We start from the raw sequence: 26,789 nt of genomic DNA, 5'->3' as shown, positions 1-26,789 counted from the left end.
CCTCATTGCTGAAAATTACCACAGTAATCTTCCAATTACTCCTCTTGGGAAGCTATGCACTGATGCCAGTGCTTACTCCACCCTTCAAAGTAATTTTCAAACTCTTTGTCTAGAATGGCCATCAGAGCTGTCATTGGATTACCCTTGATGTCCTGAATGTCATCAAAATATCTTCCTTTCACTATTTCCTTTAGCTTCAGGTAAAGAAAGAAGTCATTGGTGGCCAGATCAGGTGAGTAGGGAGGGTTCCAATACAGTTATTTGTTTACTGGCTAAAAACTCCTTCAAAGACAGTGTCATGTGAGCTGGTGCTTTGTCGTGATGCAAAAACCATGAATTGTTGGCAAAAAGTTCAGTCATTTGCATCTAACTTTTTTACGCAGCCTTTTCAGCACTTCCAAATAGTAAATTTGGGTAACTGTTTGTCCAGTTTGTACAAATTCATAATGAATAATCCCTCTGATATCAAAAAAGTTTAGCAACATCATTTTGACTCTTGATTTGGATTGATGGAACTTTTTTGGTCATGGAGAATTGTCTGACTTCCATTGTGCACTTTGACACTTTGTTTCAAAGTCGTATCGGTACACTCATGTTTCATCACCAGTGATAACATGGCCCAAAACCTCGTCTTGCCTCTCCAAAAGTTCTTGGCAAACTTCAACTCTCCTTTGCTTTTGTTCATCGGTAAGCATCTTCGGGACCATTTTTGCACACACCTTTCTCATGCCAAGATTTTCAGTTAAGATTTTCCTAACAGTTTCTCTATCGATGTTTACTTGGTCTGCTATGCTTCTCACAGTCAGTTGACGATTTTGACACACAATTTGACAAATTTTTTGCAAGGTTTTCGTCAGTTCTGCTCATTAATGGCTACCCTGACCTCTCTTCATCAGTGATGTGTTCTCTCCCCTCAGGAAAACATTTAATCCATTTGCACACTGCCTTTTTCTTCATGGCATTATCCCCATAAACTTGGACTAACATGTCCCTGATTTCACTTCCACTTTTGCCAACTTTAACAAGAAATTTAATGTTTGTTCATTGCTCTAATTCAAACTCATACATTCTTGCTATGGTACACAAAAACATGACACAACAATAATGAACACCATTCAGCAAGACACCGCCATACGTCAACACGAACACAGCTGTGAGAAGCTGATATACCAAGGTTAGGAAACCTCACCGAGCTATTTGTACAGTGCTGCCAATGTAAGCGCATTGTAGCAAGCTCTTGAACTTAATTGTCAGACCTCATATGACTCAAGGATCACTTCCTCTTTTGGTGAGGAGGTCTTTCTTCCTGGGGTACCCTTGTCTGGATGGGACAAGAATCCTAGGATCTCCTATTTGATCCAAGCAGTCAGATGTGGCAAAAAAGAGGAGGTAGAAAGCTGGATTGATTGGTTGAAGTGCTCCATTGGGTGCCACTGTAAACACCTCATACTAATACTGGTAAAAGCAGACTCTAACAGTCCAGCACCAGGGCCTGCCAGCTAGCGGATGACCCTGAAACCAATGGCTAAGGGTTTCTCAATTCTAGTTAGAGTCATGGAAACTGAGGTCCACCTCATGGCCAGCCAGTAAGACAGCAGAGGGTGAGGATTCTTCCCCAGCCTCACTCTTTTGGACACTCCAGTCCAAAGGCCTGTGTTCCAGTTCCCAGCATTATAGGTGCTTCTTGATACAGCTCTTGGAATTCTCTCTCACACACACACACATACACACACACACACACACACACACACACACACACACACACAGAGCCATTTTCAGCTGGACCCCTCTGCCAGGGCACATTAACCAGAGGAGTTCTAGCATCAGAACCTCCCCTCTGGCACCTCTGGAGTAGTATACAATCCAGATCACTAGTCAAGTGGACAGGTTAGAGCCTTAAAGGGAAACAGAGTATGGAGCATTGCCCTTTAAAAGGCCTTATGCAAATCTGCCTGTCACTCCACCCAGGAACCTTTAGGCTCTGCATGATAATGAATTTTGGAGAACTTAAGATCACCTCTATCCATCCAAGAGCTCCAGTTCTCTCCAAGCCTCAAAATCTCCTGTTATACTCTGAGAATAGTGGGTAGTGTTTGCTTTATGTCTACATAACTAAAAGGAACTACTCAAGTGGGTGTTCCCAGAATAAAGTAATTTTCTTCCTAAGTGAGGAAATCACAAAAGGTAGAAACAGAAATGGCCAACAACCTTAAAGGACAATTTGTCTTGCTTAAAAGAAAAAAGAATAATAGATTCATCAGGGTCTCTGTAGCTTAGAGCGGCTTTTCTGGATCCAATAAGGAAATCAACGTATAATGTTTTGTGACACATAGATTTCCCTATGTTGAAGTTCTAACGATCTAAGACTAAGTCATGGTAAACAAAGGTCACCTCTGTGCGGTCAGTGGTTGAGACCAAGGCACTGCCTAGAATGATTTGCTGTTGATGCTCTGTCTTTTTGTCTGTAGGTCACAATGCTAACTGCCTACCTAGCAGGCTGCTGTGATGAATGCATGACATAATACACGCACCGTGTATTGGACACGTGATAAAACACATGCACGATAATCTGGCATAATGAAAGTTTCCTTCCCTACTCCCCAACTCACCCCCAAACGCTCCACAAGCAAACAGTAAACAAAAATAAAAAAAACAAAATGCTAGTCCAAATAGCATGCGTTTATGTGCTTCCTACATCATGCTCTTCAAACTCTTTCAGTGATTTTTTTCCCCTCCAAGTAAAATCTTAGCAAAACCCCAAAATGTAAACAGAGAAAAGTGATGAGCATGCTCCTGAAGCAGCTTGCTTGACTCTCTATGGCCTGGTGAAAAATTCCTGTTAGCAAAATGCAATATAAGCATCTTTGTTGATGCCAGGTTGCTTTGGAATACAGTCCTGAGAGAACTGTGATTGGATTCAACTGTGTGCACAGGAGGAAAAGCAGGTTGGACCTTCCATTGGCTCAGTCATTTATATTGCCTTGAAATTTGGAGACAGGGGTGGGTGCTCTCTGCTTGTGAGAACAGCACCCAGGGCAAAGCTGAACACACCACCTGTCTCCATCAGATCTGGTGCCATCCAGAACCATTTGTTCCTTCCTGCTCTCAGCCCAAAGCTTAAGATATTTTTAATTAAAAAAAATAATAAGATGCCATTCAAATGACATCTCCATTTTTATCAAACCAAGCTCTACAGGCTCGTTCTTACATTAAGGGGAGAAGTCTCCCGCCACATTAGCTGATGGAGAAGTCTGAGTGGTCTCTTATTCAAAATTGCATTCTCCTATCTCTGAACAGTCTCAATCAAATCCCCCCACACTTAGTAATGATAATGATGACACTGTGTTACCCAAAATAATCTTTAACTTTTCAAAACTCTTCAACATTTATTTCGTTTAACTGAAAGATACAGGATGGGGGAAGGTATTAATTACATTATCATCTCTTCTATCATAGACATAAGTAGAACACAGGTCTCCTGACTCCTAGGTGGGCCTGCTGGCTATGAGAGCCCAGGATGGCTTCCTCTGGCAAAAAAACTGATGTTTCAAGATAAACTTCAAAAGGACTTTTAAATTTCTTTCTATATACAGCATCATCCTTGATAACTACCACCGGATAACGGATGACATTTCATTACATTTTGTGATGTATCTAGAATTTACCAAGCCCTTTCATATATCAGATTGAATCATGTGAAAATGCTGCTATTTAGCTGGTTTTGACTTACAAAAGCAACAATTCTATGAGTCGACCTAATACTTTACAACTTCCTACCCTCAAAGTAAGTAGGTCCGAGCTCTTACATTTACTTCAGGTATGGGAAATGTAAAAAGTAGGGGGTAAAAATCTAATTACATGTGTGCATTTGTAGATAATAAATCATAAATCATTTGGCTTAGTTACTTAGGTACAATTCCCACAGTGCTCTCAGAATAATAACAATATATACATACATACATACATATACACATATATGCATACACACATACATACAATAAAGAGTAAGTACCTGCTTCTAACTTGACTCTCATTAGCTTTATTTTTCTAATCAATGGCTGACGTCCTTAGGAAATTTAGCTAACACAAACCTTTTCTAAACCTAGGTCCCTACTTATTTGAGCTTGGACTCTCCAGATACTTGAATGCATGTAATAACAACCTCCTGTATGCCTTTTATTTCTTATTCTTAATAAGGAAATTATAGAGGTATATTTTATACTGCTTCTGCTGATTTCTACTTTTCCTTCCAACCTCTTTTCAGACACACAGATACTTTAATTGCATTATGTATTGCACTGTAGAAGTGTCATAATAACAAAAACTTTCCATGCAAATTTTCCATGGTTGCTACGGCCTCGGGAGCAGATGTCTACCATTCAAAGACACTACATTTTGCAGAGATTTTGTGGCCCCAACCAGTAAAGCCCTAGCTGCGACAAAATAGTTTTAAAAGATGTGTGGGATAACCATATTCTAGCAATATGTTATTCTCTATATTTGTTAAGTTTCAAAATTAACATGTGGTTTAACAAAAACTAGGCTGTTCTTAAGGCATATTATATAATTCTACTTCTACTACTGTTGTATTAGGGTTTTTGTTTTGCTTTGTTTTGTTTTTAATTCAGAAGAAATACATAAATCCACTGAGTTGGATCATCTGTGCCGGTTATAATGTTGTTTAAATCTCCCTCCTCCACTGAGGTCATTTCTCTGAAGCATTCTAAAGATATAAAGCATAAGACCTCAATGTCTATCATGGTTTTCAACTTAATTTCTGCTGTCTTTGCAACATCACCCTTCCCTCAGAGTGCAAAGGTTAAATGATGGTCCAAAGTGGAATTAGACCCAAGTGGGCACCAAGCAAAGTCTTGCCTCAGTTGCTCAATGAAATGTCTTAATAAAAGATGGAGACCGCAGAAAGATTGGCCTGGATGCCTGACTCTATTTTCTCCACTTTGCTGCCCACTGGACCCCAATTATGCTCTTTCTTTCCCTCATCTTACAGCTACCATGTGTAAAAAAGTGGGAAACGTCTTGAGTAGATAGGTAATGGATATGAAGAAAGCCATGCCATCTTCTGCACCGGAGAAAGCAGGCCCTTAGATTTGTCTTGAGTGGAAAGAGAATCACATACAAACACCCTTTCCATAAAAGCAAATGCCAAGGATCTAGAGAAAATCTAGTGCTTCCAGTGACATAGGCAGCAGGCCTGCTGGAGGGGTGGGGCGGGCTGAGGTGGCGGCACTGGAGCGTAGGCTTTGGAGTCAGGCCATGCTGGGCTGCAGACTTGGTTGGGCCACTTGAGCTGTACCACCACACACAAGCCCATTCACCTCAGCTTCCTTCTCTAACATTGGGATCAAAATAGCTACTTCAAAATGTCCTACGAATTTAATGAGATCATTTATGTACAGATCCAGTAAAGTGTGAGTACACATCTTTTCCCTTTCTTCCCCCTTCTTTTTCTTAGGACGGCATTCATGAGAATCACTCTGAAACCTGAAGAGAATTTCTGTAGGAATGACAAAGTTTGAAAGCTACTGTGGAATCTGCTACCCAGTGAACTCAACTTATCTGCAGAGCATTCATCAATCACTAAGCACATTTTTTAAGTGTCCTTCGTGTCTGGCACTACATTGCAAGTTACTTTTTCCCTCCCTGCTGACATAGCTTAGGAACATTTCAGCGTTAGCTTTGAGGGGAAAATCATGTAACTAATATTGAGGAAAAGTCTTAAAAGATCAAGGCGGCACTCCACAATGACCATTGCTTCCCTCCACACCGTTCAGCTGCCCTGAGCCAGGTCACACTGAAAGATGGCAACACCTCAAATCCCCAAGAACTGTGTAGGGAAAGCTGGATCTGGCCTGGAAATAAGCTGCCAATAAGTAGTTTACTTGTGCCTTTGCAGAAGGAAGACACAGTAATTATAACTTCAAGAACAATTGGATGAGCTAGAGTAAAACAAAGAACCCCAAAGTGGTCCGTGAAAGAAATGAATGGGGATTAGTGGGAGGGGTGTATTTAGAGACACCCCAAAGCCGGAGAGCCATGAGGTGTAGACAGGCAGTGAGGTGAACAGGCAGGATGTTAGGGCCAGCACCTTCACTAGAAATGCAAGGAGGAAGATTGGCAGGAATTTTCTATTCCAGGTATATCAGGGGACCTTTCTTTTTTATCAATAGACTTTATTTTTACAACAATTTTAGATTTATGGAAAAACTGAGAAGATAGGAAAGAGAGTTGCATATATTTCATCCCTTCCCCATACAGTTTTCTCTGTTATTAATGTCTTACATTAGTATGGTACATTTGATATAATTAATGAACCAGTATTAATAAGTGGTTATTAATTAAAGTCCATAGTTTATTTAGATTTCCTTCATTTTTAATTAATATCCTTTTCCCTTCTAGGTACCATGTTACATTTAGTTGTTACATCTCCTTAGGCTCCCCTTGACGATGATAATTTCTCAGACTTTATTTTTGGTTTTGCTAGTTTTGAGGAATAATGGTCAGGTATATGATAGGATGGCCCTCTATTGGGATTTGTCTGATGTTTTTCTCATGTATCACATACTATCAATGTTTTATGACTGTTGATGTTGGCCTTGATCACCTGGCTGAAGCAGTGTTTATTAGGTTCCCTCACTGTCAAATTATTCTTCTTCCACTTTTCCACACTGTCCTCTCTGGAAGGAAGACACTTTGTGCACCCCACACTTAAATAATGGGAAGTTATGTGCCCCAGGACAATTTTTTAAAAAAAACTTATATTTAATCCTACATTATCTATGTGCTACTACCCCCCAACTGGTATCTCTGAACAGTTAAGAGAAGTTCCAAGATTAATGCCAGATATGAGAATTGTTTGGGGGAAACCAAGGAGAAGGGGCTGGTAACTGCATGTTGGTCCACACAGGGCAGAGAGAGGAGAATGAGCAGCCCCCGTTAATCCAGACATGTGACCAAGAACTCAAGTGCAGCCAGAAATCAGAGCAAGAGTTGGCCATGAGACTATCAGCCTTTAGGATTCAGGAGCACGTGGAATGGAATTCAAGTCCACTTTATGCACATTTCAAAAAACAAGGTTACCCAGGTAACCACCAAGTTACACATTTGTCTGCATTTCAAGCCCTTATTTAACAGTTACTAAAAGACCAGTATTGCACTAGTGCAAGGAGCTGGGGAAGGGCAGAGAGATGAACCAAACACTGCTTCTTCTTTAAAAACCTTAAGGAAATCTAAATGTTACCAGCTTGATAATTCTTCCACTCTAGCACTTGCTCAGTCCTTTCATTGGTTTATCATCTTCATAACATCCCAGGGTCACCCAGGAGCTATGTCAAGAAGTGGCTCAGAGCAAGTGAGCCACTTCCTGCTCCAATAATTTAGTCCTTCCTGCTCCAATAATTTCTTCCCAAAACCCAATCCAAAAAAAATTTTTAAGTGCATTCTTTGATCTAATCAATTGCCATTTTGTCTATTTTCCATATAGCATAAAATCATTTGGGAAGACCTGTCTGATTCTATAAAATTTGATATGCAAACTAAGAAAAACAGTGTTGCCCGCTTTACAAATTCACCTCCAAGACAAGTAAATCCCTATCCTACTCTCCACTCCCAGCAACAAGGTTACGGCCCCCAACCTTCTTCTGTGTAGAAATTCTGAAGCCACCACATATGACATGGTAGATAATATATTATTATGGCTTTTGACAAATAAGAAAATGCAAGCACAAGTGATGGTCCAAGCTTTCGGATTTGTAAGTCAAATACAGAACTAGGATTGGAACAACTCTGAGCCATCCTGCTGAACCATACCTCTCCACTTTTAAATATATAATAGCCTAATACATACATAGACAGCTTTAGACACACAAGTTAGTGCAAGCAAAAATGCAGCGAGACTTTCTGCAAATTCTTTGTGTTCAAAACAGCAATCGGAAATAAAACAACTAAGGACATGCTGCCAAGGAGTAACTGCCGCAATCACACATGCATTTAGGGTAGAAAGGTTCATGAGCCCACCCCTTTATCTGCACCACAAAGGGCAGGAAATGGAAAAATAGCACCTCAGGCCATAAGTCAGTGCTAATATTTTGAAATCAAAATATGCTTCTATGTAGACTATAAATATAGGTTTCACACATACTGAATTAATACAGTTGACACATACGAGTATACACAGCACCACAGAGCATTTGAACAAGAGTAAATCTTAGGAGATCTGAAAAGAGGGGCTGTCAAATGCTTCTGAAGCTTTAGGGCCCTATGCTCAAATGAAATATTAGAAAAATAAACATATTATTTTCGTTGAGTGGATTGGCCCAGTAATCCCCTTAACTCTGAAAAGGATCAAATAAATAGTGTTTGAAAATCACTTCTTTACTCCAATTTCCTTATTGTAGAGAACTATTTGAAAATATGTCAAGATATAAAAATAAAATTGTGTGAACTACATTGTGTGTGCGTGTGTGTACAAGTATTACTCACAGACCTGAGCTTATTTCTTCATGTTCCAAAAGTTTGTAATATCGGCTAAAGCTTCTCAAGCATGAATCTGCATAGGAATCACCTGGAGAGCTGTTGAAACACATATTTCTGAACCCCATCCCCAAAGATGCTGATTCAAAAGGTCAGGGTGCAGTCCTGGATTTGCATCTCTAACCAGCTCCCAGAGCTGAGGCTGCTGGTGATCTGGGGACCTCCTCTGGAGTATCTACTGAAGGACAGCCTACAGATCTAACCTTGCACTGCTGGAAAAGGAGGGCACCAAAAATCTCCCTGACCAGGCTCTTGTGCCCAACACATCGCGGTGCTCACAAACACTTGCTGAACAAATGACCAGTTAGTGAGACCTCTGGGATTTGAGGTTAGCTGCTGCCACTGGGCAGGTCCATGATATTTGGATAGAACACTTCTTCACAGGCTGACCCTCTGAGGTCCCCACATAAATATCCTCATTCCTTTATGGTACTTTCACACTTTCTGGGCTTTCTGTGTCCTCTGACGGATTTCAGTGAAGAGAATGCAAGCTGTCTCTTCTGTCTTCTTTTACCTCATGCCTTCTCTTTGTACCTCACATCAACCTACCCTGCCTCACTCTGAGCCATGCACAGCTGACTCTTATAGACTAAATCAATGGGCTCCCTATTCCCTGACTACTAATTGAGTTGTACTAACAGAAGGCACTGGTAGGAGGTTAGGAGGTGGGAGAAGAATGAGGGAGCTGTCTTCATTCCCTCAGCTTCCTCCTGATCACAATGCTGTGGGTTGACTGTGCTCCACTGAAAGGGCACAGCTCCTGTCACATGGCCCTCTCCTTACAGCCATCTCTGGGTTCTGATGACCCTCCATCCCTTGACCATTCAGGACTGGAGGGACTAGTCTCCTAGCTGTAGCTAGCCCTGGGGCACTGCACTCTCTCTTAACAGTTTCTGTAAATCCTAACCTCTCTTTTGTAAGTCATCTTTTTGTTAAATTCTCCTCAAATTGCTTGCCAGTTCAAGGTGGCTTCCACTTTCTGCTGGGACCCTGCCTGGTATATAAGCATGTCTCTTAGAATGCTCTCATGAGAGACCAGGGCTTGGGGACTCAACCCCACCAAGAACTTACTCTCCCTCCACTAGTTCCAATTTAGTAGAACTAGCCACCTCTTCCCTATCTCACACAAGCCTGAGAAGATAAACAATTTATGTGAAATCAATTCACACTTTCAGAAACTCGAATGTTCATATCCAATTTAGTGTAGCATTTGATGTTTGCCATGGTTTGAAAATACAAAGCTATACGCAAAATAAATGTCACACATGGAATTTTTTTTAATACTTTACTTGCAGTTTATTTGATTGTTTGCAAGTATTTTGGAGGCTGATTCTTTCACGAGCAGGATGCCTGTCATTCTATTATTTGACAATATAAACTGAACTCCTACAATGTGCCAGGCTCTGGGCCAGCCCCAGTGCATACAAAGGAGGGAGATATTTAAAAACAAATTACAAATTTTATTTGTAAATTACTACTGTGATAAGTGCTACGAGGGAGAAACACCAATGGTAAAAGCACACAAAGCAAATGGGCAGGGTGGGGAGGGACAGTGAGGGTAGGGAGTGCTGGGAATTTAAAGGGCCGCCTGACCGTGCAAACAAACAGCAGCTTTACATGGACATCCTGATCTCACTGTGGTTGTTTCTGAATCTTTTCCTAATGGAAACTTAAATTTAAAGAACAAACACACACAGAATGTAAGTTCTTTTGAAAAAGTTGAGGGTGGGAATTAGATGGTGGAGAGAAAGAGAAACAACTGTTTGTCCAGCATGAAACATTACTCAGAAATGGTTAAGGTGGAAAAAAAAGAAAAATATTTTGATTGTTACACGTATTTTCACACCAGCAGAACAAGTCTCCATTTTCTATTTTTGTCCTAAACTATTTTTAGTCAACATTCACACTCTACTATGTTTAGATGTCTCTGATGAAAAATAAAAAAAATATTCTAGGAGAATTAGGAGACTTTTTCCTTTCCTCTAGGGCACTTTTGTTGGAATTATTAAGTTTCCCAAAGAATCATTCTAAGTGCTCAAATTGCTTAAAAGGCACTAAAAAAATGAACAAATTTTCAAATAACCTGATTTTTCAAGCTATAACCTTGGTGTTAATGAGGGAATTTCACCGTGGCCCTTTAGACACTTAACTGCTCTGTAAATGATTTAAGACAGACACCCCATGAAAGGCCACTCACGTAAACACTTTCTGGCAACCCCACCACCCTGTCAGGTGCTTTCACTCTGACCTAAGTGTTTCTGGGGTCTTCTCTCAGGTACCTGCCCTCCCATTTTGGCAATGAACACCCTCTTTATGTCGCACGCAGTGCCCTCAGAGTGTGACACACAGGATTTCCATCCTAGTTCAGTATGGGGCAATAGCACATATTACTTACTTTCAGGTAACTTATGGAAGGTTCTGGTACTTCAGATGGTCTTCAATTATTTAAAGACAAGGTTATAAAGGCTATAGGCAAGCCATGGGAAACAGAGCAGGAAATGAGAAGGCCCAGGGGCTTTGTCTTCCCCCTTCCTCCTCTCCCTGCTCTGTACCTGCTCCCCAGCAAACCATCTATCTACACGGTAACAAGTAGTACAGATAAGTGCACATGTATGCATGCCAGACTACATGGGCTGATTTTTTGAGTTCAGAAAATATGACTGCTGTACTCATATGTATCCCAACATGTTTACCTCTTTTTTTTCCCTTTGTTAATTTAAACAGACCCTTTTATCCTTTGGTCAAGCAAGTGGAGATTAAGAGCATGTATATCATAGGCAAGGTCAAAGTATGTCTAAATGTTGTCTCCAGGCTCCCAGCTATTATCACCGTCCTTATTCTATTATCACCATCCTTATTCTCACAACCAACATTTATTAAGAGTCAGGTCCTGTCCTAAATGCTTTACATTAATTGTGTTTCATTTCATTTCCACATGAATTCTATAAGATGAATACTAGTTTCTCCCCATTTTACCAATGAGGAAGCTGCAGCCTTAAGAGATTAAGTTACCTGGGCAAGATCACCCAGGTAATAAATGGAGGACCTGGGATGTTAGCTCAGAACTGTCTAATTCCACAACTCAGTCTCTATACCAAAATCATATTTGTGAAAACAGAACGTAGCCCTTCAACTGAAGCATATACTGGGGGAGGGGCAGGGACATTGTTTTTATAGGTGTGTCTAATAAAGATTCACAACTATAAACTCTGAGAGGACAGGCATCCTCTTTGTCTTATTCACCATGGTATGCCCAGAACTTAACACAGGACTTGGCACATAGCAGGTGTTCAAAAAAATATGCGTATTTAAGAAAAGAAGGGAGGGAGGAAGGAAGGAAGGAAGAAAAGATAGAAGGAAGGAAAGAAAGAAGGAAGGATGGCTCTCAGAAGAAAACAGTATGTTTCGTAAAGAAGCAGATAAAAATGTATAACTGAAGCTCAATTCCTGGATCTGAATGCTGTGTGGCCCTTTAAGAAATAAGGAGACAATATTTCAGTTGTTCAGGGAGATAAGGAGTAATGAACAAGATTGGGAACAAAATACTTGTCATACGGTAAACAGGGCACTGAGATCAATGTGTTCAGGCCACAAATAAATGGGCCAAAAACAGTGCGAGAGCAAAACCCCAAGGAAGAATAGTGCAGTGGGCAGTTTTTTATTCTAAAAGATTCCAGGAGTGGACTTGGGCAGATGACTAATGGTAGTGGGATACTGGGAGGACCATAAGGGACTAGTGAGCTACCAGGAGGGTGTCTTCCAGATAACACTAATTCTGGAAATTTTTCTCTTTGCTAATACCTAACAAGGCTCATAAGCCTACCCCCAACTCCAAAGCATGGAGAAGAATGCATTTTACACCTAGAATGGTGTAACCGTCATGCCTCAAATGTTCACTACAAGTCTACCTTGGCTGGATGCTAGGGAGAGAGTGATTAACAAAGACAACGTTTCTACTTTCATGCAGCTTACAACAAATCAGCAAGTAAACATGAGCGATATCAGCAAGTGGTAAGTGCTAAGCAGAGAATGAAAACAGTGCTGGAAACTCTCATGGAGCTTACAGCAAATCAACAACTAAATAAGACAAACATTAGAATAGGATGACGGCTCTGCAGAGAAACCATGCTACCTACTTTAAAATGACACAGAATGAAACATGTCATTCTAAGTTTTCTCAGTAAAGCTGTAAGTTACAATCTACTCTCCTCCCTGAATTGATAGACCTTCCCTTTCAGAATGCTGCAATAAGTGTGGTGAGTTGGACTATAACATCTCAAATTATTATGAGCGAGCAAGATCAGCAGATAGAAGGAAGCAATGAAACTCAATCTATTAATATATAGTGCTAAGGATGGATTCTGCAGGCCTCGGCAATCTATCTTTCTGGGAACTAACCTATTTTCCCAGCCAGTCTAAAAGTCACAGAAGACCCTGCTAGCTTCAAGAAGTGGAAAATCAGCAACTCGGCCAGCATAACCTTTTTGCTACATCAGGGCCTGAGGGCCCTCGTGAGCTCACACTCAGGAGGGGGCGTTGGTGACACCCTTGGTTAAAGACTTGATGGCTGTGAGAAGCAAAACACAGCACGAGGCTGAGACCAGAGCAGGAGGGAAGCCTTGACATCTCTGAGAGCTACCATACAGTAGCCAAGACAACAAAAGTGCAGTGCTTACAGCACTCAGGCAACAGCCTTGCTTCCTCAGCAAAGGGAACATAGCACAACTACGCAACCCCATTCTCCTCCTTCGCCTTTCCAAACCAAGAACCTTGGCCTGGATTAGCCAAATCCACTCCCAGGAAAGTAGAGGTGGAAACACATTAGATACCAAGTCACAGTTATGCTGTGTCTTCTGGTTAAGGTGGCATTTTATAGAAGGGGGACATGGTACAAACATATTTGGTTCCCAGTAGGGAAGTATGTCACAGCTGCTGGGTAAACCAGGAGACTGCGTTGATTCTGTAGGCACTGGCAAGCTGCTGAAGGTTTTCAATAAGAAAGTAATCAAATCCATGCTTTACAGGACAGAGATGTATTGATGAAGGAAGGGTCTCGAGATATGTAGTGAAAACAAACCAGGATGGCAAAGTATCTGGAAATCATGAAAAATGAGGAACAACTGAAAGAAGTGGGGGGGAAAGACTTAGGTGAACAAAATAGTTCTCTTCAAATACTTCATGGGCTCACATAGGGAAGAGGGATTCAAATTTCACTACAAGGAAAGAACTCTCATAGAAGTTAAAGGGGGTGCCATGGGGAAAGAATATAGATTTCACCTGAACACCAAACAAACAAAGAAAAACTTTCTAATGACTAATGCTGAGCAAAAATAGAGCAGGTTCTGAAAGCTGTGACTCACTCGTGATATTCAAACACAAGTCTAGATTACGTGACCATGAAGATCCCTGTCCATTTTAAGCTCTATTATTTCATGATTTCCTCCTGTAATGCCCAAGGCCCTTCTCAATCTATCCAAGTCCTACCCACTCTGAAAAACCCAATTCAAGTTCTGTCTCCAAGTTGCTCCAGGCCTTTCCATAATCATCTCTCCCTTTTCTGAATACAGCACTTATTACCTGTACCATCTATCTGGTAAATAAGAGTGCATGGCTCCATGGCATTGTATCGATTGAACAGTTATTTATTTTCTGTATATCAATTACTTTTCATGGGTTTTTATCTTTGCAATCAGACAATAGTTTCTTGAAGGCAATGACCTCATCTTCTATTTCTAGAATTAGCCCTGTGCATTGCACATAGCAAATGCCTAACTTTTTGGTTTATTACCAAGACTCCTAAGAGCCTACTCTGTAAAGCTGTAGATTGCAGCATACATTTCTTGTGTGTATACATACGAGAAAGCTCGTGGGCTCTTTCAGATGTCTGGTCCTGATTATTTCATTTCCTGATTGTACTCAGTTATATTTTAGTTTTAGTGCTAAATACTTCTTACAATTAAAATAGTGTTCTTCCACAGCATGTTTCTAGAGAAGGGGAAATAAAAGATTACAACTTTTTATTAAAAACATTTTTAACCTTTTTTTCCATCACAAAATGAAAAGAATGGTTCAGCAGCAGAAAATGTCATCCAGAAAATCAACCACTTATGAAAAGATTAATTTTTCTCATGGCTGAATTAAGTAGGTGCAATTAACACTACTGATTTATTCTCCCACACAGAGGCTGTCTTTGTGAATATTTGAATTCAAGGCCAAAGACACATTAAGGTAACTTTCAAACTGAATGACCATGAGGAACTTTTCAGCCTCTTTGGGTCTTTCAATGGATACAATGCCTGACTAGGATTCCCGATTCCCTTAGGGGCCATACCTACTTATGTAAACATTTCTCTTTCTAAACACTGCCTTTGATGTATAGGTAAACCCAGGATTGGCAAGCAGTTCTCATCCTTCTTTTTTGGAGAAGAAGCCAACTTCATTCCAAAGCCTAAGAAACTGGAATTGCCCTAAGGCAGTGCTTTTGAATAGACACCACAAGCTTGCCATATAGCAAGTTCTTTGGGGACTTTAGAATTGAGGAAGATTGAATAGAAACACCAAAGACTCACTTTATATGTTGAAAACTACTGTGCCTGTAGTTTTCAACATAAAAGGTTATAGCCTTCAAAACCCCTACGATTTCTTTACATAGAAAGTTCCACATACTGTTTCCATGAAACGTATTGCTCATGACGTCACATAAATTAGCATATATTGGAATGCTTTTCCTTTCTCTCTTGGCCTGTTTCTGCACGAAAAGGCAGCCTATATGACCCCACTGGGTATGCAGAACATAGGCAATTCCATTTGTAAAGGAGAAATAAACCATGGTATGAATAGTTCTAAACCCGTAAATAGCCAGATTCTACCTGATGAACATACTTCTGAGAAATAGGTTACTTCTCAGACTTGTTCTTCCTTTTGAGCACATTTAACACAGAAGTTCACTTACTTCTGAGGTCCTGTCCCTCTGCCCCCAGGCACTGAGGAGCGTAGCAATCTGATTGATGGGCAAGTTTCCTCCTCATCCTCATCCCTGGCTCTCTTTGGAAATCTGACCAGGGTTTATTTCCTGGTACAGGATCTCCTTTTCTTTAGGAAAGGTTAATTCCAACTACCTCTGTTATCTAACCTCGGAACTCCACCCCCACACCATGGCTTGATGAAAGCCAGGAATATGAAGACTCAAATTCCCTTTGTCTCTGAGCTAATGAAATTTGATAGGGGGAGAATCTTACACAATCTGAATCTTCACCCTTATCCTATTAGATGGAAATTTATGTTAAATTCATCATGTAGTGAGGCCCACCCAATGAGCTCATCTTTGTGGAAAAAAACAAGCCAAAAGCAAAACTGTAGGGTTGTGTTTATCTGTTGTGACAGTTGTTTCCCATCGGCCCCTTCAAATCTACTATCCTTCTCCACCCCACTCTGTACCCCAGAGTTTAGAGTGCTAAATTTTTTGGAATATAGCAATGGGTTTTCTGTCCTCTCTCTGAGTTTTGCTTAGGGTCTGCCAATGGAAAGCCTCAGCAGGTGATCAGAAGGAAGGAGAAGAAAAGCTGGTTTACTCTTTCAGACTTCGACCTGGTAGGTGGATGTATTCCTTTGCCAAAAGCACAGACCCATCCAATGGCCTCTCCTACATCCAAATCTTGGTCCTCCCTTTGCCCCTTCGGGTGGTAATCGTCTCCTCAGTGCTTTCATTGTCCTTTGTTGGTTTCCCTTAACCATGCCTACACTTTTGTACATAGGTCTTTCCTTAAACTCTCCTGAGTGTATTCCTTAAACTCTCCTGAGTGTAACTTCTGTTTCCTACATGGACTCTGAAACACTATTTTAATCTAGAACTCTTCTGAAATGCCTCCACCTGAGGTTCTACAAACCATGAGCATCTAAGGAACCAGGTGAGAGGAAAGAACCCAACTGGTTATACAGTGTTTATAAAAATCACTCATTCCTTATTCTTTGGATAGTTCTCCTCTATTTCTAACTCTTTAACCTTTCTAAAGGTTTTAATACAAAAAAAAACCTCTCTGCTTAATTAAAACATCATATACCAGAATCCCAGGCTCTGTATCCAATAGAACAAGCTCCTGCTGCCAAGATCAATGGTATAGACATAGCCTTCTTCCAGCAATGTGTGACATGGAGCATTGTCATGATGGAGGATAATTTATGAAAATACACCTTCTCTCAACTGTAGCTCACACCCAATTGACTGAACCAAACAAGTTAAAACTTGTCATGCACTGTTACTAAGATTCGACGTGCCGCTTCCTATATTGAAGATCCCTGACTTTCCGTTGGATGGCACTTGGCAGCAGCATTCACCGTATTTTGTTATCACAATGGAAAGGCTCCATGTCACACATGACTTCTGGTACAGCAATTTCTGTGAATAAAAACATTACAGTATATCTTTATCTACCTTATTCACCAGATCTGGCACCATGCGACATCTGGCTCTTCCCCAAAGTCAAAATGACCATGAAAGGTAAATGTTTTGAATCAATTCAGGATATCAAGGCAGCCATAACACCACAACTAAACACACTCATGAAAGACTTCCAGAACTGCTTCAGAAAGTGGCCAGAAGCATGCAATAAATGTGTTCGGAAAGAAGGGGAGTATTTTGAGGGGAATTAATGGCAATGTGTCTTTTACTGTAATAAATAATTTTTTCTTAAACATTCACCGTATGTTTTAATCATACCTTGTATATATCATTATGACATCAGATAGTATTATTTGTAGAAGAAATGGCCTAAGCCTTTAAAGATAAGAGTAAATACCTGCTCTATAAGACAGCTGACTAACAAATGTTGAAGCTCTTAAGTGAAAGGAATTTTGAATTTAAGGCAGAAATTATTCAGCTATTTCTAAATGACTCAGAATCAACTCTCAGAAACCTGGGAAATCAGCAAGCACTGAAGCATGTTCCTTCCATCTGTGAAAAAGATTTAAAGGACTCTCCAAAGAACAACTTCTCTCCCCTGTATTTGAAATTAAAGACAAGCCAGAAGCTAGCAAGTGTATCATTAGCCATGCAGAACCCATCTGAAGAAAACAGAGTATGGTAACATTCTCCTGATTAAGTTTCCTTTAGAGCAATGTTAAGGGAGAGCTGAAGAACCAGCACAAAACAGCGTTAGGGGCTGTTTTCCCCGAAAACGATCCTGCACACCCTGCCACGGAAAAGGTATTTTCTGATTGACTCTGTGACTCTCTAAGACAAGTCTACCTAGGGAGTTTCCGTCATCATCTCAGATCAGGTCTTTATGGCTCAGCTTCTCATCTCTGCTGGTAGCACAAGTGTCCCATATGATTTGGAGGTCTGAATGCCTCAAATAGATACCAGCCCTCTGAGTAAGGTGTGACACTGGAACCAAGAGTCAGGGACATAGATTTCATGAAAATATGTAGCTGAAGGGCCTATCTACATATTATCTACTTTATTAGCAGATAAAATATCCTTAAAGAAGGTCGGTCCTATGCTCCCCTCAATCCAACATTTTAACACTAGCTTCAAAGATGAAGGACATCCTCTAAAAGCATATTTCCATTTCTGACCCATTTGGATTATATCATCTGCTATCCTGCCCTTAAAAAATAACCAAGAATAATTGGGCAACAACAAAAAAGAATCTAGTTGAGCAGTGGTAATGTTAAATTTTGCTTCTCCATCTGCTTTAGGTGAGGCAAGTGCTCTGCTTTACATCACTGTCTCCTATACTCTGCTTCACTCATCTACATGACCAATCTGGCCCTGTCCTAGATGGTGTCCTCGGTTCATTCCTATGAACATTTAAAGATATAGTTAAAGAGAGGGGAAGATGAACTGGGAGGGGAGGAGACAATCCTATGAATATTACAGTGGTTTTAAAACATGTTGGCAAATTCTGTGACATTTCTCCCATCAGGCATTAAATTCCCCTCCTCTTAAACATGAGATGCCTTAAGTTACTCGCATCTACCAAATAAAATAGGGTGGAAGCTATGCTGGTAACTTGCAAATTCAGGTCAAAAGGGCACTATAGCTTCTGCCTGGCTCGCTCACTCATCCTTTCTCTCTCTCCCTCTCTATTTTTCTCATTTAGGATGTTCACTTTTGGAACTCATGGAAACCAAGGAGCCAATGAGAAGACTATGTGAGAAGAAACCAAGGTCCTCCACCCCAGCCTTCTAACAACACCCCCAACCCTGAGCTCCCAGTTAACAAGAGGAACCAACGTGCTAGCCATGTGAGTGCGCCATCTTAGAGGTGGATCCTCCCGCCTCCAGCTGACCTGCCCAAGCTGATATTATGTGAAGCAGAGATGAGCCTCCCATGCAGCCCAGCTCAGACTGGAGATTCACTAGGCAAATAAATGATTGTTGTATTAAGCCCCTAGGTTTTGGGGTGATTTGTTGTACAACAATAGATAACTTGTACCAGTAATTCCAATATGGAAGTTGTTAAATATGTCCTCATCCAGTAAGAGGACAGAAATGAGGGATGAGGCAGATTCTATAGCTTTCATTTTTTTTTAAAAAAAAAACCATTAGAACCTAAATATAACAAAAAAAGCACCTGTGACCTTTTACAGTTTGACATTTCACTCACTTTTCAGGACTAGAAAAATTGGAAGAGGAAAAAGGGATGAATGTTGATACTGGGACTGGAGAACCAGACATGAGGGAACATGCCAATCCCTATTTCTTCCCTTTAAGATCCCTCAAATATTTCCGTTTTCTTCCCAAATTGCTTATTTTTGCTGGCAAGATTATTTTTAGTCAACCCTTCTTTCTAGAAGGACATCAGATCAAATCCAAAAACACTCATGCAATAACATCCAACAACTGAGAACTGAAGTTCTGAAGCGTTAGGGGCTGTGTTCCCAGAAAACTACTCTGCACACCCTGTCACACAAAGTTCCTGAAATCCACCCATCAGCATGTCACTCTCTCATTCAAGGATGAATGGCCACCCCCTTTTACTCAACTGTATTAAATCTACTTTTCTTTGTCCACCTTTCACAGTACCATGCCTTCATCTTATATGTTGATCTTTATTTCCCAACCTGCTTAGGCAATTCCCACCTCTAAGCTTTGATTCATGCCAAACCATAGCCCTTTATCTATGTCTCTTTTTTTTTATTTTATCAGTCAACCATCTTTCAAAGCCATATTCAAGTCTGATCTTAATTTTTTAAAAAATTCCCTGACCACTGCCGCTGACAGCAAGCCCTGTCCACTTGAACTCTTACAGCACTTTTAATCCACAGGGCTCATCTGATACTGACGTACACTTGCCCACTCTCCACCACTCATTACAGGTCCTTCGAGTCCAGGCCCATATCTTCTTCATCTTGAATTTCGTCTCCAGCACTCCAAACTACCCAGAGCCAAACACACCCAGCTCTTGAATATCTTATGTATTAAATAAATTACTGCTTATTGGATTAGTTAAATGAACTAAATAATACGGCAAACAGTTTATAAAGTTTATTCTAGTAATATTTTTATTTTAAGCTGTGCCTAATCCTAAGGAATGAATCTTTAATTGGGCAGCCAGTTGGGATCAGTATGCAAGTATTCGGGAAGGTGGGGGACACTCCAAATAGGGGAGTAGCTGCCTATGCCTTGTTAGGCATGCCCAGGGACCCCTTACATCCTACCATCATAGAATGGACAGGATCTTAAAGATTATCTAACACAGAAATTTATCTAGTGTTTATGATGTATAAAGAAAGGTGTAGAAATTCGTGTAAACCTTCATTTTGTAGATGAAGAAAGTAAGACCCAGAGAGGATAAGTAGTAATGAGCCCAAAATAGCTGGTTATCAGCAGAAATGACCTTGACCTTGGGTCTCCTGACTCCTGTTCCAGCATTCTTTCCAGGATGAAAAATTGAAGGACTGTTGCCATTTCTCAATAAGCACTCCTCTTTGAAGAGCAGGCTATAGGCAGTGTTTTAAACTGAACATTTGATGTTTTTAAAGTAAATTTATACTGTGAAGAGTGACCTAAATTGCTAGACATTTTCTTCTCAGGCAAAACAAACAAACAACAATCCTTTTTTATCTCTGACTGAGAAAGATATGTTCATGTATCTAACTTGCAAGCAATTTTTCCAAAGGAGAAGAGGATTCTTATCTGAACACTGTATCATATACACTGTCTGTGGGCTGAAGGCAATAAACCAGACCAAGTAATTGGCGTATCCGAAAGGAAAATATCAAAGATAAAAGCCGATGCATTAAAAACAAACACAGAACGTAGGCAGGATGTATGCATTTACTTGAGAAACTGATTTGAAAAAACAAAGGCAATTTAAATTACTAACCCTTTTCTTTAAGAGGATCAGCAATTGCTCACTGTCAGCATATTAGCAAATCCTTTTTTACTAGATTTATTTTCCAGATTCTAAGATGGATTATATCTTTCACTGACCTTGTCAAATAAGTTTTTGCCATGACAAGAAGTAATAAAAACAACTCCATGGCAGGTAGACTGACACAGTAGCATAAAGTCCCCAACTGATTTTTAATTAGAAATGTAATTCATAAAAAATGAATACTCTACTTTGTTTTCAAGTTCTTGCTCTATATTTTGATAAAATAAGGAAAGGTTATATATCTGTATATCTATCTAGCTAAGATATAGACAGAAATATATAGATATCATATACATGTTAAAATAGAAATTTAAGGAGTGTAGTACAGTAGTTAAGAACCATACTCTAAAGCAGAACCACCTAGTTCAAATCCTAGCTCTGACACTTACTGTGTGACATTAAGAATGTTACTTAAAACATTTTCTAGTTCAGTGTCTTCATCTCAAACATGGGACTGATAATATTAGTTAATTTATAAGGTGTTATGAGGATTCGGTGACAAAACATGTAAGATACTTAGAACAGTGCCTGGCCTGTAGTAAACTCTTATCAATGTTAGCTGTTTCATTGTCCGTGACCGGGACAAACTTACACATATGAATATGTGACTGCATGGTCTTCCCTATGCCCTCCTGCTTCTAAGGAGAGGATATGCTTGCTTGTCAGGTTAGCTCCAGGGTTTTCTCTTGTGTGAAATTGCAGTCTTCTGGGTATGAGAAGATCCACCAGGGAACATTCAGACTATATTTCTCAGGGGAGGTTCTACGCAGCAAAAAGAGTAGTGTATAAGGTGTGTGGGCTTTGGGGAAGATGGCTGACTATATGAGCCAGACAGGACGTGTCAGCAGCAAGAGAGCAGAGAAGCCATTTAGAAATGAGATAGCAATGTGAAGAGAGAAGGAGAGAATTCCAGCAACTGCAGTGTGTGATAGAATTGAAAAGCAGAGGAAAGGTAGTTTTAAAAACTTCCATTTACTGTTCTTGGAGAAATACAATGAAAGTTAGAATATTTTTTTTTTGTAATTGCTTTTGATTGTTGGACATTGTTCCCTTGAATGTAATGCTGTACTGAGACAACCTCATTGGAACCTAGACGTTTTTTTTTCTTTTTTCTTTTTTTTTTAGTTTCAGGTGTACAAGACAATGTAATACTTAGACATTCACACCCCTCACAAGGTGATTACCCCCGCCCCCAATCTACTACTCCTCTGACATCGTGTATACCTGTTACAATTCCATCGACTCTATTCCCTATGCTGTTCTCCTCCATCTCCTAGATTTTATATGGGTTTCATAGCAAGTTATAGAGAGAGAGAGAGAAATTTGGAGTACATGGTTTCAAATTTATAACAAGAATAAATTATCACAAAGTGGTAAATGTCATTGGGCAGAGCACACAGCTTTCAAAAGGAGCTAAAATATGTATATTCAATAGAGGTGTGCACCGTAGTCCTTTCAAAATATTTTGGCCATAGGTATCCAGAGCCATAAAAATATTTATTCCCCTTAATGCCATATTAAATTAGATACTCAAAAGATGCTCATGGCAAACATTATGCTAAGTGAAATAAGTCAGAAAGAGAAAGACAAGTACCATATGATCTCACTTATATGCGGAATCTAAAGAAAAGAACATGTGAATGAACTGATCAGAGACAGTTTTGAGGACACAAAGAAAAAACCGAGAGTTGTTAGATGGGCGGGGGCGGGGGGGGGGCGTTGGGGATAAGGGGAAAGGTGAAGGGATTGGGAGGCGGCTGGTGGCCGCAAGATGGCCTCAAGGTTTTCTGGAAATTAATTTGGGGAACTTATTCAATAATGTTGTAGGGGTTTTGTTGGGTATCCGATGGGCATGCGTCCTATTTGGGAGACCACCTCAGGGATGGTGTGGATGCCTGATCGTGGCATTGTACACCAGAAGCTAAACATTAATGAATGCCAACTATAATTTTATGTGTGTGATGTGATGGCTGGGTGTGAGGTCGGAGGGATGGTGGAGGGGGAGGGGGGTTCACGGTGTGAGGGATGTAGATGGTGGGCGTCTAAGTATTACCTTGTCTTGTACACCTGAAACTAATAATAATAAAAAAAAGATGCTCATGGCAACATTATTTTATAATAGTTTAAAAAAGGAAACAACCACCAAACAACCAAAATAGAGCATGTTGATTGAATAGAATGATATGACTTTGTTTGAAATGATAACGTTGAAACTTGGGGAAAATTTGAGGGTATAATACTAAATTATAAAAACTCAGAATATAGACCCTAACTCTGGAGCTGTCTATACCCAGCTTAAAGGACACAGAAAATACCACTGCCCTTACGATAATGGGCTATAGCCCTCCTTGCTGATGCTTTTCTGGTTAACCCACTTGATTTTCCAGACTTTTAAAGTTCCATGATCTTCCTCACACTAAATGACTTTATGAGATTGACCCTCATCCAACTAGACTAGCATCTGCAATTGCCCACCCAGTTTAAAGAGATCTGGGCTTGGCCCCTCTCATTCTCCTTAATTCTAGTACAGGAATAACAAGAAGAAGTTTTTCTACTTATTCTTCTGGTTTTGAAGCTGGATAAATCTCACATTCTCTGACAATTGAATTCAGAGGGTTAATAAAGCCTTTGACAACACATTTCTTTAAGCCCCAGTCCCAGCATGCCTGGAACAGTGGGTAAAGTACCAGGAACAATGCTTTTGTTGAGAGCCTGCGTGATCATCTATAGAATTAGACCCAGTATTTTATTTAAGGAACTTGCAGAAAAGGAGAGAAACATAACACTTTAACACCATTCATTCATTCATTCCACAAGTGAGCATCAACTATGTGTCAAACACCATTCTGGGTACAGATTACAACAGTCCCAATTTGCAAAAGGTGTACAGAACAGCTAATTCTCATAAAATGTGATGAGTGCCTTGAGAGAGAAATTATGGGGAGATGGAGGAGGCACAAGTAACCCAGCTTTGAGGAAGTCACGCAAGAGGACATAACATTCTCCTTTAATTCGATCCTAATGAATGCAAACCTATCATATAGAAAGAAATGAAGAAATAGGACCGATATACACTCTGTATTCTTGTTTCTGAGTCAGATTCTCACAGATTCTCATGGCATTAGTGCAAGTGACATTCTCCTAAACAAGCTTCCCACTACCATTTTAACAACAGAAACCACAAAGTAATTTGTAGAACAAACTCCCCTCAGCAAACAGCATTCTCTGAATGCCCACTGCGGGCCAGGCCCTAGATGAAAAGTTTCTCTCCCTCCATCTCAGTTTGGTTTTAATTTAGCTCTGTGAATGACAGTAGTAGGAAGGAGTTTATTTTGGTTTTAAGCAGAAAGGGAGACATATTTTGTTTTCGGGTTTTTTTTTAAGAGTGGCAGAGGGCACACTGAATCATCTTCTTTTGCCTGGCATCATAGAGACAACATGCTATTTTTATAGAAAAGATTCATCTTCTCCAATTCTGATGGTGTCCTGAGTAGCCTCAGTGTGGTCAGTCAGAAAAAGCACACACTGACAGCCTTGTCAAGACCACTACACATGACCAGGTGCCTCTCACCTCTCATGAGGAAACAACCAATGCGACTGGCTTCCATGACACTAAGATCCTGAAAGCCTCACAGAAGACGGGAATTTGAGAAGAGTCAACACTGATCTAACGCCATTGTAATCCCACTAATGCCAAAACCCTAACATTGAAATCATTTTTTAGCCTCTCCAACAAAATTTTGTGAGAAGAAAATAATTTTGAAACATGCAGAGATTTGTAAAAGTTATCTACTCAAAATAAATAGTACTACTCAAAATAATAGTACTAAATAAACAGTACTAACTCATGTGCCTGAGTTCTCCCCACAGTCATGGAAGTCCTGGGAGGGCCACGAGGGGCAGAGGTTTTGATGCCAACAGAGCAAGACAGGGCCAACAGGAAAAGAAAGAGTTCCGCAAGCATCAAATGTAAAAGGCCTAGGGACAGAAAGATGCAGATAGAGAGGAGGAGAAAACAAAGCAGGATGGAACAAGTCTGGAGGTACCTTTTATATGGTATCTGTGCACAAGGCAGGAGCTATGGAGGGCCCAGAACCATTTCAGAAGGCATAGTCAAGACAATTAAAACCCTTGCTATGCTCCTCCTGAGCACTCACTGCCCACCCACCCAGGGCAAAAGCGGTCTCTTAAAGAGGCAATCTCCTTGCAAAATCCTTCAGGATGGTGTCTCACTGCGGCCTTGCCAAGTCACCTGTCAACAATTCCAGCACTGGAGTAAATCCCTGCTTGTTTGGTTGAGCATCAGCTGAGCTAGCTGGCTTCATTTATGAACCATCTTGTATGAAAAGTACATTATTAAAACTCCATGTGGCAAGATGCTCGCATTATGGAAGTTATGTAAAAACTGAAGCCACCTGAGCCAAGAGCGTGGGCTGGTGACCTGTCCTGATGGAGAGGCAGATAGAATCGCTAGTATTATTCAAATGTGTTTCTCTCGACTTTCCATCCGAGAACCATGGCCCAGTTTGTCCGTAATCTCGCGGAGAAGACCCCGGCACTGCTAAACGCTGCTGTGACTTACTCGAAGCCTCGATTGGCCACATTTTGGCACTATGCCAAGGTTGAGCTGGTTCCTCCAACCCCTGCTGAGATCCCTACAGCTATTCAGAGCTTGAAAAAAATAGTCAATAGTGCTCAAACTGGTAGCTTCAAACAGCTCACAGTTAAGGAAGCTCTGCTGAATGGTTTAGTGGCCACTGAGGTGTGGATGTGGTTTTATGTCGGCGAGATCATAGGCAAGTGTGGCATCATTGGCTATAATGTTTGAAGACCAATCGTTCACATCTGTTTCTTTTGGGTTTATTATTCGAATGGTCTTGGACCATGTGTGATCAGACTGGTATTTGAATAAAACATGTCAAAATCAGCATTTTCTATATCAAAAAAAAAAAAATGTGTTTCTCTCTCTCTCTCTCTCTCTCTCTCTCTCTCTCTCTGTCTCTCTCTCTCTCTCCCTCACTTCCTCCTTCCCTCCCTCTACCCTAAGTGCATATCTGAATAGCCAGCATCACTATTCTAGTGCTTTGGGTCCATTATTAGGTAAAATAAGGGTGACTTGAACACAAGCCCTGTAGTACCTCAACAGTCGGTCTGACAACCAAGCCTGGAATTTTCCATTTAATATTTTTGGACCACCGTTGACTGCAGGAAACTGAAACCAAAGAAAGTGAAACCATGGCTAAAGAGCGACTGCTATGGCATCTAACTTATGGGATTGATGTAAAGATTAAACACGTGCCAGCTCCCAGAGCTCCATAATTAGAAGCTGCTATTCAGAACTCTGGATTAATGGAAAGTTATGATGTATTTTTTCTTTAACTTACAAGGACATAGACATTCAAATGACCATTATGCTCTTCAAAGCAATCACCTTCAGAATATCTCTAGGTAACATTTTTTCCCTAAAGCTTCCTTTGTTTAACACATTTCTGGAACTTTTCCTCTGGAATTGCCTCCAGCATGAGTATCTTTGATGATGACAAATCTTTTTCCTCTGGGGATGCATTACGACCAGAATGGTCATTCAGAGCCAAGTGCAACATTAAGAAGACGAGCATCCTTTCAGTCAAGCATGCTGGGCATCTGTGAAGTCCCAAACTAGTCCCAACACAGGTGCCGCACTCTCATCTTCCATCACTCCCCCATCCCATGCACTCAGATTTCCCCAAACCTCACCATTCTCTACATAAGCAGAGCCTTTCCTGTTTCCAGGGCTCTGCGTGGGCTATTCCTCCCGAATGCGACAGCACAGCCTTTTCTCCCCAATCCATCTGGAAATATCCTACTTAGTCACCACATT

The 26,789-nt window shown here is 40.5% G+C and overlaps 2 protein-coding genes across 7 annotated transcripts in view; one reads left to right on the top strand and one right to left on the bottom strand.

The window, feature by feature from the left end:
- The window catches only part of NCALD (neurocalcin delta), a 410,486-nt gene that overhangs the window by 237,672 nt on the left and 146,025 nt on the right, over positions 1 to 26,789 (bottom strand). The gene's annotated exons all lie outside the window — the stretch shown is intronic.
- On the top strand, positions 25,433 to 25,838 carry LOC308506821 (ATP synthase subunit g, mitochondrial-like). The gene has a single exon (XM_081070796.1). The coding sequence runs from the start codon at positions 25,446 to 25,448 to the stop codon at positions 25,755 to 25,757; it is 312 nt and encodes a 103-aa protein (XP_080926922.1). The 5' UTR covers positions 25,433 to 25,445; the 3' UTR covers positions 25,758 to 25,838.

This window comes from Rhinolophus hipposideros, assembly GCF_964194185.1.
Source record: "Rhinolophus hipposideros genome assembly, chromosome: 13".
NCBI lineage: Eukaryota > Metazoa > Chordata > Mammalia > Chiroptera > Rhinolophidae > Rhinolophus > Rhinolophus hipposideros.
The sequence above is the reverse complement of the archived record's forward strand: the minus strand, read 5'-3'. Positions and strand labels throughout refer to the sequence as shown.

What these genes read in the sequence shown, in the direction of transcription:
- LOC308506821 (XM_081070796.1), top strand. Translation starts at nt 25,446, where the DNA reads ATGGCCCAGTTTGTCCGTAATCTCGCGGAGAAGACCCCGGCACTGCTA.